This window comes from Kryptolebias marmoratus, linkage group LG15 (assembly GCF_001649575.2).
Source record: "Kryptolebias marmoratus isolate JLee-2015 linkage group LG15, ASM164957v2, whole genome shotgun sequence".
NCBI lineage: Eukaryota > Metazoa > Chordata > Actinopteri > Cyprinodontiformes > Rivulidae > Kryptolebias > Kryptolebias marmoratus.
In genome coordinates this window covers 29,982,001-30,003,757 of record NC_051444.1, presented here as the reverse complement: position 1 = coordinate 30,003,757, position 21,757 = coordinate 29,982,001, and the positions used below count along the sequence as shown (strand labels likewise).

General features: G+C 38.8%; 1 protein-coding gene across 1 annotated transcript; it reads right to left on the bottom strand.

Annotated features, from left to right (window-relative positions):
* Positions 1-741: 741 nt before the first annotated feature.
* On the bottom strand, positions 742-21,539 carry gpn1 (GPN-loop GTPase 1). Its single transcript, XM_017427094.3, has 13 exons — positions 21,369-21,539; positions 18,184-18,277; positions 17,524-17,630; positions 17,011-17,048; positions 14,517-14,595; positions 14,348-14,442; positions 13,317-13,362; positions 12,941-13,087; positions 7,236-7,318; positions 7,070-7,109; positions 3,333-3,423; positions 3,145-3,246; positions 742-1,190 (listed from the first exon to the last, which is right to left on the bottom strand). Exons 1-13 carry the CDS (start codon positions 21,501-21,503, stop codon positions 1,075-1,077), a joined length of 1,173 nt encoding a protein of 390 aa, XP_017282583.1. The 5' UTR covers positions 21,504-21,539; the 3' UTR covers positions 742-1,074.
* Positions 21,540-21,757: the final 218 nt, after the last annotated feature.

Sequence of the window (21,757 nt, the reverse complement as noted above, 5' to 3'; positions counted from 1 at the left end):
CAGATCATCAGATTTAGCAAAAACCTGTTAATGACCCATTTATTTAAACGAGGAATGCTGGAGCAGGAAAAACAGAGTTGGAGACCACTGCTATGGTCCAACATGTAGCATAAACTCAACTGAGGCTGCTGAGGGTTTATTCACATTTTTCTGATCAAATCCTGAAGTCTGAGGGAACAAATTTAGTAAATGTCAGCCACAGGTTCTGAATATATTTATATTCTGTCACAAGCTGCTTCATTCATTTTCAAACTCTGAATGAAATCAGCCTGTCCGCCTGCAGCCATCTGTCATCACGCTTCTGTCACCCACTCGCTGCCTGAGATCCGGCTGCGTGGTTGACTGAAGAGCTGCTGACTCATCCTCCGCTCTGTCAGAAACAAAGAAGGCTGCTTTCACACACAGAACTCAGACAAAGTTAGGAGAAGGCCTTAATCTAGACCAGTTAATCCAATGGCTGTCAATAAACAGAGTTTACATCTGATTTAGTTAGAGAGTACGGAGTCACGGGCTAGGGCAAGTTCAACTACTCCAACGGAGATCATAAAAACCTGGAACGGACAAGAAAGCACAACCTGACTGGTGAAACGAGCTCTCCTTGTAGAGGTTATTAGTGTCAAATTCAGCACATGTGGTGAAGAACAGGCGAACCTGTCCCGGGTAATCCCCAGTGAAACCACTTTATTAGAACTTGTTGAGCTACAATAATGGCTAAAATAAAACGAAGTTCATGAGACAAAACCTGTAATATATAAGCTTTATTCTGCTTTTTATTTTCAAATAAAAAACAAATTAACTTCAGATATTCGTTCTGCAGTATTCAAAAAAGCAAAAAAAAAGAAAACAAAAACAAACCTTAAATCTCACTTTTATTTTACACAACAGAAATTCTTTCAGCTCTTAAATAAACAAAAAACTAAAATAAGGAAAAAATATTTTGGTGTAAAAATAATTTTCCTTTCGAGATGAAGCAGCCAACCAGCTGCTCTGAGTGACGAGGCTGAAAAGTCACATGATCAACTGTACAAAGACCAGATCAAACCCAGGTTGGGGGTGGGGCAGCCAGGTTCGGGGTCAGAGGTCAGTGGTCGGGTCAGGTATCACTTGCTTCCTGTTTCGCAGCTGAACAACTTCTTTTCTTTCCTTCAGGAAGTTCCCAAAGGCGTTGTTCTCTTTGCTCTCCTCAGTCGCTGAAAATCACAACATTCAGATTTGTTTTTTCATGCAGTGAATGGATGTTTAACATACGTCCACACAGCAGACAGACTCTTCTCTGTTCAGACTAATGCTGCTCAATAATGAACAAACTCATAATCATGTATATTTAGGTCAATATCATTATCAGGATTATTGAAAACACTTATTTAATGATTTTGGGAATGCTGAATTTTTTTTGCACTTAAAGTGAATTTCCTTAAATGTGAAACTTTCGTTAAACTTTCACTTTAAAAAATTTTCAACATATTTATTCTAATGTAGGCTACTGTATGAAATAATAAATGTTTCCCACATTTTGTTTTTGATGTTCTAAATTTCATCTTATGTAACAATTTTTCATGTAAAATGTGTTAAATTGTGGATTGAATCATTGTAGGTTATTGAATCTTTTACTCAATAGAAGTTTGCTTTAAAAATTTTATGTTGTTTATGCAAATTAGTTAAATGTGCCAAACTTTTAAACATCATCTCCTCCAGGGGCTCAAATCTGATCAGCACAAAACTTCTTTTATAACAAATAGTTATATAGTTGCTTAAAAAAGTTATTTAGGAAAAGATGTTTTGTTTTTAAATGACAGAGTTACATTTACGCTAGATTTAGTTGGCTAGCTTCATGTAAAAATGACCATATTTTATCTGTTTTGAGACATATAAACATGAAGCTCATGGGTCCAGTTTGCCCTTCGGAGTAGTGGTTCCAAATTTCATAACTCCCAACCTCTAGGGGGCGCTAACAATGTGAAAAGCTCATATCACAAAAAGGACCATGCTGATTATTACCAAACCTTCTTACACCTGGTTAGAACCACAACCTGAGCTGTAGAGTAAAGAGTGGATCTCTCATAGAGGGATCATATAAATGCTGATACAGGCGAACCAGCTCCGCTAGAGCACCAACATCGTCCTTTTTGAATGGAGCGTGGCGCGCACCATCCGCACAAAGTTACACAAATTGGGAGGTGCACAACGATGCGCCTTATAGTCCGGTGCGCTTTATATATGACAAAAGTTCAAAAATGGACCATTCATTGACAGTGCGTCTTATAATCCAGTGCGCCGTATAGTGCAGAAAACATGGTACACAACCTAAAGCCAGTCATTAGTGAATATATCTATAATTATTCAACAAACTGGTGATTTTTGGGGATTTTTATTTTACGACCCATACTCCGGAGGCCCTAAAGGGACATCAAAGGAAAAACAAAATAAAACAAAATAAATAAAACTTTCTCCTGCGCACCAGATAACTCATGGGATCTTTTAGATTATTTCGGACTGGCTGTGTTTACTGAATTGGACATATGTGCAATAATCGAGCCATATTTCCAGTTTGGGTTGACATACAAACACTTTGCTTCGTTGCTTGCATGACGTCACGTATTTTTTAAAAAGTTGACCAGATCTTCTTTGGCAGTCATCGTTGCCATTCATGAAAAATAACTATCTGATGCACACAACAAAGGCTTTTGTTTTTTTTCTTCAATGTCCCTTTAGGGCCTCCGTACCATATAGCTCATGGTGGGTCAATATAAATGACCTACGATGCCTGAACCTTACAATGGGGACTAAAAGCAGTTGGAATTTTGATCCACCTTTTTCAGAAGCCTTGAACATTAAAAAAAATAGTATTCAGTCTGATAGAATACCTGCTCTAATACTCAATGGCGAAGACGTCCACGTCCACCTCTAGGAGGAACTTAAAGGTTAACACACTGTTTTTCTGTTTACAAGCTTACTGGAAAACTAATGGACAGATTGTGATGACATTTTCAGGAAATGTTGGGGTTGTCACAAGAAACAATTAGATTTTAAGCAGAATCAGAATATTTCTTTTTTTTTAATCTATGGCATTGGCAGAGCTGTGCACTCTCTCAGTAGTTCTATGATCTTTGTGTTGTTTCTGTTGCTGTGTTTTAGTTTTCTCACCGCTGTGGTCAATGTCGTCTGTGTCGCTGTCCACCGACTCATCATCGTTGGGGTTGCTGTGAGTTATGATGAGGTCACTAGGTCCTGCCACGTCAGCTTCCTCTGAAATAGAAAGTTCGTGAGCTGGTCGCGACAATAAGTCAGGCTTTTACTGCAGCAGGAGGAAGAGAGCTTCCTCTCGGGTTTACCTGAGGTTGGAGGCGGGACCATATTTACAGCCCCCAGGTCCTTCCTGAGACGCTCCATCTGCTCCTGCTGCTTCTTGCTCTGAGCCTCTGCCTGATGGACAGGAAGTCAGCTTTGAGGGGTAAACTATGAAGCATGTTCAACATAGCTGGGCTTTCTTTCTATAGCCTGGCTTGACAAAACCTAAAACTTCTTAAAGAGATAACAGGTACTATCATAGTGGTTCTGTTGTTTCTTAACTCTGCATCATTTGTTGCTTTTTGTACTCAAATGAACTATTTATTTTACTGCTGTTGGCATCTCCTTTTGTTAAATTTTATTTTACGAGTCTATTTTATTTCTTGTTTTTGCAATTTTGCCCTGCCAGGACTAAGAGCTGCTAAACTGTGTTTTGTTGTTTCTTAAACAATAACAATAAAGTTCAGTTCATTTCAATTTATTTATAGAGCACCAATTCCCAATAAATCATCTCAGGACACTTTATATAAGAAGTAACATATGCTGACTTTAAAGCTGAGAAAATAAAGTTTGAATCACAAAAATTTATCCAAGTTGAGAAGGAAAACATAAAACAATGGTCAAAGACAAGTAACAATATAGGATAAAACTGTTATTTTTTTACCAGAATAAATGGTTTTCAAATTAAAGTGTACGGGCGTGGCCTAATAGAGGTTTTCACAGTGATTTAAACAAAGGCGATGGTTAAAAACAGGCAATGTTCAGAGGTTTCCCTGAATGGAGATAAACAGAAAGACGAATGAAAGTCTAATTAAAAAATTGCGTATTCTAATTTCATATTTCTGGATGAATATGTTGGCGTAAGACATCTGAAGAACATGGGAAACTTATTTTTCCTATAACATATAAAAACATTGGTTGACTCTTGGTCAGGTTTTTAGTTTGGCCCCTTTGTGTAAATGAGTTGGACCCCTTCTAATGTCTGAAAAGACTCCTGTCAGCTGAGTTTGTGCAAAAAGCTTTTTACTGAAAATTATAGTCTCCTGTCTCCTTCTTGTGAGCCTATTGTACTTTTCTTTGTTTTTCTGATCATTTTTGTTTTAGGAGCTTGAAGCATGAAAGGTGGTGGGAGACAAGTGATTTATTATACAACCATCCAACGCAGCTGTGGATCGTTTCCTTTTTTTTTGCTCTAAAGACCGGAGCGTGGCAGAAAGAAAGCATCCAACAGGCAATTGTCACCAGTTTAGATTTACTTAATGTGAATGGTTTGTACAGCTGAAGGTAACGTCTCTTCCAGATGAAGGACGCATAAATATTGCCTTTTGATGTTGCCTTAGTGGGCAGTTGCTTCGACCTGACTTACAATATCCAAACTTCTGCTCCCTCGCACCAATTAAATTACCCTAAATGTGAGTTTGGTTCTCAGTCTATTTCCTTCTTAAGAAATGTCACTGAAGCCTTTTACATGATGGAAAAGAGGTATTTTTCTGACAAAATTCAGACAGGATAAAAGTTATTCCTAAAATCCTAAGCAGAAAGGAACAAAGCAGAAAACTGAAGTTAATACCGGCTGCTGTTAAGGTGGGAACAGAAGATAAACACTTTTCACTCTAAACTTGAGAGGTTTATTTGTCAGATAATGTAACATAATGTGCAAATCACTTCACTGACAACATCCAAACAAATACTGTAATATTTAGCTTAATTAAACTAAACCTAAATGAACAGTTTAACTGACTTTTCAGCAAACCTGGACAAAGACTTACAAGTCATTCTAACCCACTAATTCAATTTATGGGTTTGTCTTGTAGGCTATGCTTTTTTTCTCCTATCTTCAAGCTTTCTAAGGAGGCAAAGTAGAAAATATAGCCCCGGTGTATAAGTGTATTCAAGTTTTCAAGAACATTTATCATTTCTTATGTTCAGATTTATGCAAGTTAATTAGGAATAAATAAACAAACTAAACGTTCTGGTCAAACAGGATGATTTCACTTCAGATTAAAATCCATATAGGTCCTATATTTAATAGAATAAAAGATTTAACGAAAATACAGTGTATCCCTGACATTAATGTAACATTTGATCCAGCTCATCCTGAAGCTTTGCCACAGTAAAGTGCAGCAAAGGCAAAGAGCAGCAGCCAGATTAAATCGTTGACTCTCTGCCAAAACACACAGATCATAGGATTGTCACAATCTGTTGTTCCATGCTTTGTGGGGACTTATTAGTTTTTCAACCTATTCATACTATTTGCTTGTTGGCTTAATGCTCACCCAGGTCATCAGCCAGTCATAGAGACCAGCAGACATTTCTCATTCATACTGCAGATGGAAACAAAACCAGATCTGAGGATTTGGTCCTTAAAACTAACTTTACCTCTGTTGGATAGGACTGTTCGGTTATTTTTGTCCACAAATGAGAAGGTACAAACACCAGTTGTTTCCAAAGTTGACACAGACAAGGTTTGAACGACTGGTCAAATGATAAACATTTTCAGTAACTTACAGAGACAGCGTCCGCTAAGAGAGCAGCCACACCGCAGCCAGAAGAGACAAAAGCTAACTTTAGATCAGTGGTGTCCAATCCTGGTCGTGGAGGGCCACTATCCAGCATGTTTTAGTTGTTTCCCTGCTTCTAAGCAGGACTTCAAGTTCTGCAGAATCGTGTTAACCACTCAGTCATTTAAAATCAGGTGTGTCACAGCAGAGAAACATCTAAAAAATGCAGGATAGTGGCCCCCCCAGGACCAGGACTGGACACCACTGCTTTAGACCGAAACAAACCTCTAATATAAGCGTTTGAATAAAGGCATATATTTTTGTCAAATAAATGAAAAGCATTTTGAAACAAACTATGTCTCCCCATACACTGCACCAAAATCACACCCAGCTTTAACAGAAGATTGTCTTAATGTTATATTTAACATCAAACTGCTTCATTCCTTTAGCTTTTTACATGACTTTAAGGCATGTCCTGAGAATAACTGATATTTTAGAAAGTGTAAAGCAGGGGTAGGCAATCCTGGTCCTCGAAGGCCACTATCCTGCATGTTTTCCTTATTTCCCTGCTCCAACACACCTGATTCAGAGGTTAAATCACCTCTTCATGTTCTGCAGAAGCCTGTTAATCACCCATTGATTCAAATCACGTGTGTTGGAGCAGAGAAACAAAGAAAACCTGCAGGATGGTGGCCCTGAGGACCAGGATTGGAGACCACTGGTGTAAAGGGTGACCTATCTGTTTCTGATGTATGGTATTTTTTGGAGTATTTACAAAAGAAATAAAAAATTAGAATTAGAAACAGCAAACAGAAACCATCCATTTCTCTGAACCTGGCCTCCCTACAGAGGAAGCTCATTTCAGCTGCTTGTATTCAGGATCTCATTCTTTCAGCCGTGCTCAGTAAATGGAGCTGTTTGACTTTCAGCTCACCTCCTTCTTCACCCTGACAGGCTGAAGCTACACCCTCGTTACATTACGCTTTGACAGTCTGATTTTTTAAATTGGGAATACTATTGAGAACAGAAGCTATGAATAAGTAGAACGTTTTACTGACAATTTAAGCCAAATATGAGCTCAGTCCTTTGAGGCAGGTGATGAATTCAGCCTGTGTTTCCATGGAGATCTAATGCAGCTCAAAGAGAGCCACCTTCACTGCACTGAAAACTGACTTTCAGTTCAAATTAAGCCAAAAAGTTCACTTTGTAGTACATCATTCAGAAAAACAAACATACAGACAGATATATAACCAAACAAAAAGAATATACAAAAAGCTCACCAGTTGCCTACGGAGTCGCTCATATTCAGGTCGATAGTCTCTAAGGAGACAAAATGTTCAGTTACTGATATTTCCTGACCCTGACCTGTCAAGCTGAGTAAACAACAGATTTACATGCCCACAGACTGCTGTGGTTCACTCTGATCGTTCAGCAGATATAACTTACCTCTCATACTCTTTGGCAGCATCTTCCACCTGAACGAACAGCTGATCCAGTCCACTTCCTGTAACAGCGGACACGCCCACCACCTGCAGACAGGATTATGGTTAGGATTACCTCCAGGACAGGTTATTAAACCGTTTGTAAAAGATGAGACAGGTCCATGTTTCCTCTGTAAAGCATCTCCTCTTCTTTTAACAACAGTCTGTTAGCGCTGAGGACATGAGGAGAGCAGCTGCTGGAGGTTTGGGAGGGAATTTTGCCCCATTCTTGCCTGATGGAGGATTGTAGCTGTTCAACAGTCCTGGTCTTAGCTGGGGTTTTTGTTTCATGATGTATCAAATGTTTTCAGTTGGTGGGAGGTCTGGACTGCGGGCAGGTCAGTTCAGCACCTGGACTCTTCTACTTTGAAGCCATGTTGTTGGAATGGATGCAGGATGTGGTTTAACATCGTCTTGTTGCCCATGCCTAATGCACCCCCATACCATCAGAGAGGCAGGCTTTTAAGAGCAGCTGACAGAGAAAATCAGTCATATTGCAAAAAACATGGAAAGTGACATCTCATGGATTTTAATGAAACTGGGTGTGTGAATAGTACTTGGCAAGTGTAAATCTTTCCCAAAATATTTTGGCATAATATTAAGTGGTTGCCATGGTATCCAGCCGTGTGTTTTGGGGCCAAATGTGCCTCAAATTCAGCAAGTAATAAGACAAAAAATGGCACTTTTCAATGCATAGAAAAAAATACTATATATACTTAAACACTGTTTTGTGAAGAAACATATCTCTTCCTTGCCTGTGCCTTTCCGTGCCTTTGGAACAGATATTTTATAAAATACAAATTTTTAAAATAAGGTCCTATTTCGAGCTCTCAAATAAATTAAAAAACGCACTTCACTAAAAATTAAATTGTTGAGTTTGGACCTAATCGGTGACTTCATATTCAATATATATTAAGAAAAATAGTGTATTTTCTTATATGTGTAAAAAAATTTAATTGACCTTTTTGAAAATGCCCCAATAAAGGGGGCGGAAACTTGAGAATTTGATGCATTATGGAGTGATTTTTGTTGTTGAAACGGTTCAACGAAACATTTACCACCACGTGTTGTCATAACAACAGCGTATGCACCGGGAGTTTCAACCATAGAGAACGACTTTCAATTGACTCGAAGTATTATCGTAAGTATATTTAGTAATTTATACTTCATATAGTTGATTTACAAGCGTTTTTCATGTAACAGTTATTGTGGTTGCATAAGAACAACTACAGCTACAATGTGAATACGTTTTTTCTCAAGACCAGTTGTCATGATTGATTAGAATTTTCTTGTTTCAGAATCAGATTCATTTGGACTCACCCACAGATAATAAAGTATCTGTGGACTTGGCACAATGAGCTGCTCGTTTGCCGTGATCCCAGGACTTTTTCCACCCATCGAGTGCGGTAGCAGTTCAAGAGAATCTGAAACTGTTTTGCTGCTGAACGATTGCAAACGCAATGTTCACAGTCATCTGCAATCCACCTGTACAATTGTTTATACATATATTCCTGTTTTGTAAACCATGAACTGCAAGCATGGTGACTTGCTCTTGACTTTGTCATTTAACCTGCAGTCATCTTGTACGTGCAAGTGTCCATATTTCAACAGTTTGTGAGTTATCATGCAGTTATCACTAGATATTGATTTGTATAGGTTTATTTGAAATTTAGGTGGTAGTTACTTGTTAGTGTCTCACCTTGGCAGCACTAACTGTGGAGTGTGTAAATTAAACCATTTTTACAGTTTTTGTAAAATTTTTGTTCCCTGATAATAAAAATTGAGTGTAGGCCTATGCCACATATTGGTATTGCCATAGAATTGCAATACCTTTTTTTATTTTTTCATGGGTCACTCTATAAATGATATATGATGACAAAATGATTGGTTGATCCTGACATTCTGGAAGATCTTTTCAAAAAAGCCATTTTTACAGTCTCTTCATATTTTTACCAATATTGGAATTTAGGCTAATACTGAATTGTTCACAGATTTTCCATGGGTATGGGTCAATTAATTTTTTTCCCATAAATGTGTAGCTTAGGAATCCATCTTTCATATTTATGCCAGCAAAATGGCCTACCTTGGTCCAAACTCTGGCAGTAGAGCAAGGAAAATTGCCATTTTTTTGAATTTTCCAAACTTGTAAAATTTAACTTTACACTTAACGAGTACATATATATGTTACACCTCTTTGAAAAATATAAAGCTTTCAGATTTCAGTGATATGTATCATTAATATATAGATCTAGCAAATCTGTCTCTGATTTGCACATGAAAAGTGCTAAAAATGCGACTGTCTGAGACACCAAAAATGCTGATTTAGGCAATTTTTCAGCCTAGCTCGTTTCCATGGCAACCAAAGTAATATTTTTGAAAATACTTTGGGATGTGCCATTTTATACTTAAATATGCATGTGTGAAAAGTTTCATTAAGATCTGTCAACCTCGACTTTCCACCCTATGACTGATTTTCTCTGTCGGCTGCTCTTAAACTGAATGCTGATAACATGGCAGATGGTAGGTTGTGGTGTTTGAGGGTTTCAAAATCTTTTTACATTTGGATTTGTCTGACCACAGAACAGTTCTCCTCTTTGGCTCAGTCCTTTTTAAATGAACTTTGGTTCAGAGAAGACAGCTGTGTTTCTGGATGGTGTTCACATCTGGCTTCTTCTTTACATGATAGAGCTTTAACCTGCATTAACCTGATGGTACAGTGAACTGTGTTTACAGATATTGATTTGTGGAAGTGTTCCTGTCCTTGCAGTGATGTCCAGAACAGAATCAGACCTGTTTTTAATGCAGTGGCCCCTGAGGGCCCGAAGATCACGGTCATCTAATATCGACTTTCAGCCTTGCCCTTTGAGCTCAGAGATTTCTCCAGATTATGAAATCTCTTAATGATATTAAGAACTGTAGATGACGGGATATTTAAAGTCTTCCCAATTTTCTGCTGAGGAACATTATTCTGAAATTGTTTCACTACTTTTAGACAGTTTTTCACAGACTGGTGAACCTCTGCCCATCTTTACTTCTGAGAGATTCAGCCTCTAAAAAGCTATTTTTATACAGTCCTTTAACTGACCTGTTGCCAATGAACCTAATTAGTTGCAATATGCTCCTCCAGCTGTTCTTATTCATACCACTCACAGCCGTTTGTTGCTCCTGTCCCAACTTTTTTTAAAATGTACTGCTGCCATCAAATTCAACATTATTTTTTACCTAAAAGTGGTAAATTATTTTAGCCTCAACATTTGATGTTTATTATGTTCTATTGTGAATAAAATATGGATTTATAAGATTTGCAAACCATTGCATTTAGTTTTTATTTTCATTTTACACAATGTCACAAAAATGGACTTAACGTTTTGCTTTTAATAACAGCAATTTGGATTTGCAGCTGCTACCAGCATTGACTGTGTGTGTGTGTGTGCGTGTGCGTGTGTGTGTGTGTGTGTGTGTGTGTGTACGTGTGAGCTGTATGTGTGAGGTTTGACCGGGTAGACAAGGTAAAAGAGAAAACAAAAAAACAAAAAACAAAAAAAGATTACTTGAACTGATGATGACAGATGAAACATTTTTAGCCAATCGACCAATTTACTGTCCAAACTACAAAAAATCCTGGGGAAGAGGTTGGGCCGTGGCCCGAGGGGTGGGTGGGTGGGTGATGATGTACTGGCTTTGGCATCTCTCCCGACCACAGTGAATTGGTAACAAGTGAACACCTGCAGACATTTAATAATTTGTCACATGACATGAAGGTCATGGCATTATAAAAGGAGTTAATAACAGAAGAAATGCTGTACACTGATTGTGTTTTTGGACAAACATATTAAATAGTCAAATAATGTTTTTTATGTCTAAAACAAATACATTTACTTTCTGATTAGAGTAAAAAAAATAATTTGTTGATTAAAAATGATTACTTTGGAGAGGGAAAAAACATAACTATAAAGAAAAAGTTTTGGCTCCATCTAGTGGTGAAAGAAAGAAATGCCAGAGTATCATGCTGCATTTGACAACCAATATGTTTTACTTCTGTTTTAAAATTATTTTGTGACTTTGAAATGCATTTCAAAATATCTGTTATACTATTTCTAAAAAACTGAATTTTATCCTGCATGAACAAAAATATCAGTCAATTAGCCGATAAGAGGGCCACAGGTAATACTTATCACCTACCACAGTGAGGGGAACAATTCTATTTTTACCTGCATCTGTTTACCAAAATGTCTCATGAACCACAGGATGTTTTTAATAAAACATTTAGAAAAACAATCATTGGTTGTACATCTGAGTCAGTCCAATCCAAGATGGTTGCTGCAGCTAACTGACCACAAAACTGGCTATGATTTAATCACTTTTACCAACAATGAACTAAAATTTGTTGTGGTAGTAGTTGAGACTAATCACCAATGCATATGTTCAGCATATGTTTAAAATTTTGCCATCAACTCTGTCTGTCTGTTTCTAAAATACCTCATGAACCACTGGATAGATTTTATTAAAACCTTCAGGAAATATTCACTGGATGTACATCTACAACTGAAATAACTTTTAAAGGCAACTCTATTCAACATGGTTGCCATACCCAACTTACTGTAGAAAACATAATTCGGTCAGTTTTACAAATATTGAGCTAAAGTTTGATGTGGTAGTAGCCGAGGGTCATTCACAACATGACATCTGGCAATACTGCATGAGATCGAGCCCAGCTTTATTTTCAAGGTTTGACCAAAATAGGTAAAACTCCATTATTTCTCAACACTGATTGTTGGCAATTTGCTTTAAACTGTCAAATTTCTAAATGTGTGTTTTTAATATTGGGGCTTTGAAAGAGACATGTTAACATTTGTTGTGAGCTTAGACGCTGCTAAGCCCCTCCTCCTGGCTCTGCGGTGTGTTTCTGCAAATGGCAGCAGAACCACTGGGAGGAGCCAGATTATCTGTCTGATATTCTGCTGTCATGACATAGTGACAGTTTTAACAAATATGTAAAAAATGCATTTTTATACAAGTTACCTACTTTAAAACTTAATTGTTATTTTTTGTTAACAGAAGGACTGTATCTGGCCCGCAGGCTGCTTGTTGAATAGGCCTGGAATATGATTTCAGATTGACTTATTTAAAACAAGGACAGAGTCTATTAATGAACAAATACACAGTGACAGATTGTAACCCAAAACTGTTTTCCATATGTTTGTTCCTCGGCAAGTTGATGTTAGGAAATACATTTATACACTATACAAGTGAAGAGAACCAATATGAAGTGCACTCACAAAACATCAACCCAACACAATACAACACAACTAAGAACACAGGTGACACACAACACTACAGAGAAGGTGAAGCCCAGGATGGGAGCAGAAGGAACTAAATGGTTCATATAAATAAATAAAAAAACATATCCTAAAACATGACAGAAACTAATGTCCATAAGACTACATCACATATTAAACATGATTAAAATATTGAATTAATAAAATATCTATGGCAATATTAATGTAAAACATTTTTAAATAAAATATTTTTTGTTTCCTAAAATGTTTCTGTAAAAATAAAAGAAACAGAGTATCAAACAGTAAAAACTTGATCAAACTGAGCTACACATTCTTTCATCTGCAGACTAATGTAGTAGCTTCATGGTTCCTGAGCTGAGAGGAGTCTTACCCTCAGGTTGGTGTAGAACTCGTCCAGAACCAGGCTCATGGACCGGGTCAGGTTGCTCACGTACGACGTCTCCTGGTTCAGAGCATCCTGGAAGACCTCAAAGTCCTGCATCCACTCCAGGGCAAAGCTGTGGTTAATGATGTCCGTCTACGAGAATGAGACAAAAAAATAAGAACACAAACCGCAACAGACTGAACAGAGAAAACAAACAACAACACATGCAACAAACAACAACAGGGCGGTATTCTAGAAAGCCAGTTTAGTAAAAACCATGCTCTGTCACCATGGTAACAAACTGCTCTCTGGCAGGTTTACACACAACAAGAACACAAACAATAAAGACAAACAACAACACAAAGAGCAACAACCAGCTGACCTTGTTCATGGCAACGATGAAGGGAAGCTTGGTCTTGTAGAGGATACTGGAAGAAAAGAAAACATGATGTCACACAGACTCCTGTGCCCTGTACTGCAAAGCAAAGCATAATTCAAAGGAAAGCCTTTGGCGGAACTCTGAGAAAGTTAACCGTGAATTTAGATAAACCTTTGAGCTGGGTAACCCTGAGTTAAGGGAAACTTAAAGTTAGCTGTTAGCTCAGAGTTTAGGAATAAACCCCTGTTGTTTAGTAATTTTGCACGGTAAAGTTAAACCTTCAGGTTCAGCCTGAGCCTGGTTCACTTTTTACCTGGTTTTGTTACCATGGCAACTTACACTTATACCCACTCTGGATTAGGTAAGAGATCACACATGTCAACATACCAGTTCTCATCTGATCAATGTAATTAAAAAATGAAAAACCAAAATTAAAACTCTCTTATCTCTCTCTCTCTCGCTGCGAGTTCTACCATTAGATTTAAATTCAAGAAACGTTAAAAACTAATGGACACAGACCAGGTAAAGTCCTGGTTTCTATAGAAACAGACTCTGTAGACTAACTGGGATGGTAACGAACTCCGCAATCCAATTGGCCCATTTAAAATCCTGATCCCCATGGTAACAGACTGAGATGAATATGGTTTCAGGACCTGCAGATTCTTTTTGCTTCTGTTTTAAACATTAAAAACTGTTTATCTGGAAACATGACGGTGTCAGACTCAAACTCCTTTTAACTGCATCCAGCTGAATGATGTCATTTCCTGTTTTAGTTCTGCTGACCCCAAGCCCAGAGGCATCATAGATCTGGAACTGGATTTTAAAATCTAAACTTTTAGGTTCTTCAGCTACTTTCTGAGTTTAAACATGGAACCAAACAAAAAAGAAACTCTTCTGTTTTTGTTTGGACTGGAATCCTTCAGGTGTTTTATTTTCAGACCTTAACCAGGTTATTATTTGTCTTATTTTTTTTTTACCAGTTAAAAAGCACAGACTAAACCAGTAAACTACACCGAGTGAGTTCAAGTTGGTACCTGCAGGCGTACAACATGTTGGACATAAAGGTGACGGGGTTTACGCTGCGAGACGTGTCCATCACATAGATCACCACGCAGGGGAAGGACGACGCCTGAGAGACAAAAATACAGACTTCAGGACCAACGTCAGACACCGTCACCAAGCTGAAGCAAGCCAGAGACCCACCAGAGCCTCTGTGATGATGCTGCCTGAGGCCGACCAGGTGAAGACTTCAATCTGACCTGGAGTGTCAATCAGGACGTAGCTGAAAACCAGAGAAGACGGAGGTATCAACACTCAGAGACAAGCCCAACTCAGGTCATACATCAGCCAGATCAACCAATCATAGAGCCCGATGAAATCCTTCGCCCACAAAAACATTCTGTCTTTTTCTTTCCTCCTGATTTTTAATTTTCTGAATAATGTTTTATGATGTAACCATATTTTTGTTTAAAAAAAATAGGTTATTAAAATTTTAACAATTAAACACTTACATGTCTATAATGTCTTAATAATAAATTTTAAAAGAAATGCATCAAACCATTTGAGATTTACAGTCCAGTTTAATGCTTTAATAAAGTGCTGAAACATCTGCTTGCAAGTCATTTAGAAATAAATGACATAATTTTTTCTCCTCACGAGTTTGAAAATAAAGAAAGTTAATCTTTTTGTAAAATAACAGTGCAACTGACTTTAAAGTTAATGTAAAAATGACATTATTTCACAATTACTACATAAAATATAGTGTAAAATTATGAGGAGGATACTGTGTTGTTTTGTTGACTATGACTTTTATTTTTTCACTGTTTTATTGAACAGCTTTCAGCTTGGCTGAGACTCAAACAGGCCTAGATTATTAATGTTTATGGTGAAAAAGCTGATTCTGGACATACAACTACAAAGTCTTAAAGAACTCGTGTCTGTTGATGGACATTGTTTGGATGTTGCTTTGCCATAAACTTTGCTGAGAGACCCAAAACAGTCTTGTTTATTGTGAACGTCAAAATAAAAACAAGATTGTTAGGAAAACTCCATATATTAACAAATTCCATAAGGGCAGCATAAAAACATACTGGTCTTTGTGGCCATTTTGTGGAACTGCTTTGTGAAAGTCCTGACCTGCTGAATGTTGGAGGCTAAGACTCAAGGACATCTAGATCTCAAGGACAAGGGACGCTCTTCAGAGGACAGTCATGTGGAGGTTTTAGAAAGGAAAGACAGAAGACAGAAACAGCTAACATGTTGGCTTCTTTAGAAAGCATTCAACAAGTGTCAACAACCCAAACAGCTGACAGGATGGAGGGGTGGGTCAGTGACTCATGTGACTATTGTGATCATTATAACAACAACTTATAACAACATAAACCTGGAACTCCCAACAAGATCCGAACTGAAGAAACATTTTAGATGAGAGGTGAAACGTCTTCAAGAATGAAGAAAAGTCAGTCACCTAAGACAGCCAGCCAATCACAGGGGAGAAAGTTAACTTTAAAGTCAGTTGGTTCTGTCGGGCTGGTAACAAAGAATTTACCAGCCCAGTTTTTAAGTACAAAAAGACAAAAACAACCTTTTCAGGTGGCATGTGTATTGCACAGAAATCCTATTAAATGTTTTATATGACTAGTTTTAAATTCTAACTTTACTTTTAGCATTATATATTACAGTCTATATTTGAAGACTGTTCTCCTCTGAACACTTTATTTTCCTCCTCATTCATTTTGGACATAGGGCTGGGCGATATATTGAGTATATTGGAGATATCAAGAGTTTTCCATTGTACTAAATCAAAAATCTCATTCATATCGCAAATGCCGAGTAAACATTTTAACAGATATTTCTTGGCCATTTGCTTTAGTTTAACTAGGAGTTCAGCTTTTCCCAGCTTCTACAAACACACTGCAGCTCAACCCCGACAGAACCATGTCTCTACCCCTCTCCCATTCCCGTGTTCTCCTGGCATTATTTAGAGGGGGAACTCCAAAAGCCCCCTTCCCATGAAGGTTATAGCATGTAATAAATTAATAAATGTCTGTACGTGCTTCCATATTAGCAGTTCTCTGCAACCGAGGCAGAGGCCACATCATCACCAACCCACCGCCCTCACCTGACCTCCCCGGGACTTTTGTATTTAAAATTTAACAGTGTACTAATAGGTGTGCACAGCCGCCATAAAAGGTTCCACACAGAGAAAGCACTCGTTTGTTCGGCAAAAATAAAGTTGTGTTGTCTCTGTCACCATAGACATTTTCTACTCTGTCTTTTATTTTTCTCTCTGAGCTGCTTCTTCAACTCAGCTAATGCTCCCAGTAACACCGGCACCATGTCACATGACTGAGCACAGCAGCAGGACGAGGAGGAAAGGAGAAGAAAATAGAGAACTGATGACTGATTTATCTGCTAATATCTGGCCTGAATAAAGAATCAGTGCTGTTTTGTTTAACTTTGTAACAGAATATAGAGCGTTTGATGCCAAATGGGGAGGTTTGACAGTGAATGTTTTATCACCCAACAGCAGAGAAAACCACTTTTTGGGCTTGGGCCCCTGTAATTTCCTGCCCTGAATCAGAAGGAAGTCATCAGCCAATAACAGGGCAAAGATCAGACAGCCAATCACTGGGAACATATCAGGCAGGCAATTTTAGGGAAGAGATGAGCCAATCACAGAGCAGTTGGTACTGACCGGTGGTTCTCCCTCTTCCTCTCGATAAACTGCATCACCTGAGACACACAAACACACAGATGTCACAATGTGATGACATGCTGTGTTAGAACTGAAAAATGACAAGGAGACACTTCATCTTCAACCTTAAACATCAACTGATTTAACTAAATTTGATAAAATCAGCAGGAAACATCTGCAGGCTGATTCATCTGCTGCTCTCAGTGATCACTGAGCAGCAGGTGGTAACAATTCTCTATCCAGCATCATGATGTAATACTTTGTGTTAAAAAAAAGAAATGTTTTGTTGTGTTTGACTAATTTCAAACTTGCATTGAAGTGACAAATTTATTTTATTTTGATCCAATAACTTAAGTTCCAGAAACAGAAAAGTCCATTTTCCACAGTTTTCTCTGTGGATTTTTGTATTTCTCCCATTTTATAGTTTGTATGACAAACAGCAGAACATTTACACATCGGGAGCTCAGATCAGAGTTAGGGCTTCAGCCTGTTAGAAACGGAGGCGCAGGTCACCTGATCAAAGCGTGTGGTGAACAGGTTGAGTGATGTCACAATGCCGCCGTTGGGTCCGAGGCCATACTGCTTCATCACTTCTTTGTAGTTGACCGTATCTCTGATGTCTGCGGATGAGAGGACAGACTGAAGGCTGAAAGTGGACAGACTCAAGGCCACAAATGGACAGACTGAAGACTACGGAGAGGACAGACCCAAAGCTACAGGAAGGACAGACCCAAGACTATAGAGAGGACAGACCAAAAGCTGCAGAGGGGACAGATTAAAAGGTTTGAAGAGGACAGACCTAAAGGTACGAGACAACAGACTGAAAAGGAATGAGAGGACAGTATGAAGGGTACTAGAGGACAGACAGAAGGCTATGGACAGCAGCAGGGACAAAAACACAGACGAATAACAACTGCAGTAGTTACAAATAAACCAACAAACACCTCTGATAATTGTCGTCATTTTTAGTTAGTTTTAGCTCTAAACTTTCATCAGGGCAAAGTTTTTTCTAATCAGCAAACCATTTCACAGACTTAGAGCGGAATCAGATTCTGGTTCCGGTTCAGCTCTGAGCAGGCAGAACGTCACACAGACGCAGACAAATCCTCAGAGACGCTGAACCACTGTAAGCACATAAAGCTTCACACATCCAGTAAATAGACTGATCCGTACCAATGTTGGCAGGAAATGGAATCTCGTGCACGGCTGGGTCCAGGTTGATGACGTACGGAGGAGATTTCAGGGAGTGAAGGTGAGCCGTCAGCCTCTACAAGAAATAGACACAGGTCAAAAGACTGAGGTCAGACCCGTTTGCTCCAGAGCAGCAAACTGACAAAACTGATTTATTTGAGGTGATCCCACTGATGATGAGAAGTTAATACATTTGGCTGCTAATGAACCTCTTACCTCCTGTGGAAGCAGTGGGGCTGAAACCTGCTTCAAATCAAAGGCCTAGCACTTCCTGAAGGAACGCATGTCACCCACCACCTTTCATTACAGAGTTTAAGGCTAAGACCATCTTATAGTGAGACAGGGTGGAGTTTTGGTCAAACCTTGAAAATAATACGATGTTTCATCTTAAGTGATATCATTGGATGTCAAGCTCAGATTCTGTGTAGAGGAAGACCAAATTTTAGCTCAATATCTGTAAAATTGCCTGAGTTAGAGACAATTAAAAAAAACATTATTATTTGAGGTTAATAACATCCTGGAAAAGGCAGAACTCTGAGGTGGTGCTCCCGGCCCGTTTCTAGTCTGCAAACAACAGAGATGTGACAAGCAGCACTTTCTGCACTGAAAGCCAGTGTACCAGTGAACTTCAGCCTCCAGGGTTTCCCCCAGTGCACGCATCGTCGTGCACCTCCCAATTTGTGTAACTTGGTGTGGACTGCGCGAGCCGCGCTCCGTTCATAATGGACGATTTCGCTGCTCTAGCGGAGCTGGTTTGCCTGTATCAGCATTTATATGATCCCTCTATGAGAGATCACAAAGATAATCAAACGGTTCAAAACTCACAGAAGGAGATTACTGCTGCAGCCGATAAAATGGAGTGTTTATAGACCACAAAGGGAAGAAATATTAGTCCTATCATGGGCGAATCACAACTAAAGCAAATAAATCAATGAAAGTCAAACTGAATGCTTTAAGTTTAAACATCCTCTCTGTATCACAGCTATAAACAACAGCTCTTCCTCCTGAATACGTGCAGCCATATTTGATGTGACAACCATCTGCTCTCTTTTTTATGTATTTCCACTGGTTACGTAGCGTACTGCCCCTCGTCTTTTTGGAGAATACTGCTCCGACGTAAGCGCCAAGTATAAATGCCTCCACTGTGCGCTCAGGTCCGTGCGCTGTTCACGGAGCCCTGCGCGACTCTAATGAGCCCTGAGGCCGAGCCTCCTTCAGCTACCTGGAGTTAGCAATAAACATTATCAGATTTAACCAAAAGTGGTTAGTTGAGCCAATATTCAGCGGGTGGCTTTACATAACCGAATATGGTAAGCATGTTTTGTACTTAGTGAAGATATTATCCTTGTTTAACAGTAAAATGACGCTATTAAATTCAGCATTAGATTAGATGTTTTGTTGTTACATGTAGTGATCCAACATGCAGCCTGTGCCACAAAAAGCACGGTACAGGACAGAATCTCTGTTTTTCAGAGTTGTCTGTTGTTATTCATTGGCCTTGATGTGAGGTGTGTGTTGGTGCTTTGTTTGCACTTTTTCATTTATGTTAATTTAATTTATTTGTGAATGTGACTTAAATTAGGATTCAAATTAGGGGCGAATAATTTGTATTTTTATATGAATTGTATTTTTGTTTAAAAAAGTATTTCAAAAGTGCCTTTTTGTAAAACTGTAGTTGTGTATATATTTGACACAAATATCTAACAAAATCACATAATAAATAGCCATATTATCAAATTTCCTGTCAACTTTAATCTTTTTTTTTTACTAAATCACGGTTGGCCGGCGATCGGCCGGCAATTGGCCACCTACCACCGGGCTTAGCCTCTTTTCTGGGGAAAAACCCTGAGCTTCTATGAAGTTAAAGAGAAAACTGATGCTGACAAGAGCCGTGCTCTGCACAGGTTTTGTCAGGGGAAAAATTGTTTAACATTTAAATGGTAAATGGCTTGCATTTGTATAGCGCTTTATCTAGTCCAAGGACCCCAAAGCGCTTCACACTACAATTATTCACTCATTCACACACTGATGGTGGTAAGCTACATTGTAGCCACAGCTGCCCTGGGGCGGGCTGACAGAAGTGAGGCTGCCATCACACCGGCGCCACCGAGCCCTCTGACCACCATCAGTAGGCAAGGCGGGTGAAGTGTCTTGCCCAAGGACACAGCAGCTGAGACTGATGGAGTGGGGGCTCAAACCGGCAACCCTCCGGTTACAGGACGAACCCTTACCTACTGCCAAGAAGTAATGCTACAACAGAGAAATAATCAATTCAACTCAAACTTACTTTTTGTTTACATCTCCGATACAAAGGATTAGTTTCAGGGTGTGCACACTTGTGCTTATCATTATGACCCTATCACCTTCAGCAGAGGGTGATAAAATGCTTTTGCCTGTGTCTGTAAGAGTATGTGACCGTATGTCTGTCTGTTAGCAAAATATCTTATGAATCACTGGATGGATTTTAATGAAACTTTCAGATAGTAGTGTCATTGGATGTGGAAGTCTACAACTAATTATTCTTTGGAGCCATCCTGATTTAAGTTGGCTGCCACAGCACAGCAATCTTAGCCAACACAAGTAAATGGCTATAACTGTCATTTTCACAAATATTTAGCTGAAACTTTGAGCAGTGGTAGCTAAGAGTCATTACCAACACATACTTCAAGCACTAACAGATCGAAGATCAAGAAGATATGACATGAATATGTGCAAAATGTTATTTTTAATGGTATAATAACTGAGTTTCTCATCATAACACGGGCTTAGCTTAAAACCCTGGCATGAAAGGTGACGGGCGACATGCATTCCTTCAAGGAATACTAGGCCATTAATTGGTTTATATTTCCTCTCTGTAAGACTTTTCCAGTAGAATTGTACAGGATGTGTGTCATATTAGGTGGGAAATGTTTTGAGATGATTTTGGCGGTCTCATTTAGTTACATAAAAACAGTCCCGATTTTAACATAGGTTTTATGCTCCTTTGCTATCTAGAGTTAATAACCCGTCATCAACTATCAACTAAGTTATGAGTATTATCTGAAAACTGTTCATACACAACAAAACTTTAACAGCCCCTGTTGTTCAGCGTGATAAACGAATTTCAGGTATTAGACGGAGCCTTCCTCCTCACGCGTGGCACAGTCAGGCGCATGCGCAGGGCTCACCTGAACGAAAGTGGTTTTACCGGAGCCCGCCATTCCGAGCACGATAAGACACACCGGAGAGTTCAGTCCGCCGGCTCCTCCCGGTACCGAGCAGTCCCTGTTCTCCGGTAAATCCGTCTCAGCCGCAGCTGCCATGTTGGTGGTTTCTATGGCAAGCTGCGCAGCCGTCAGGGAACACGAAGTGTCGTAAAATAAAGCACACGTAGTACCTGTAGCACCCAGCAGAGGACGCCATCTCTAACAACATGAGCACATTGAGCAATCACAAAAAATTACAAGAAAAACTTAGTTTGTATACGATGATTTTTTATAAATTTAAAAAAAAATGTGTTATATATATATTATATAATTGTATTACTTAGAAAATATCTGTAAAGTAATAACACTAT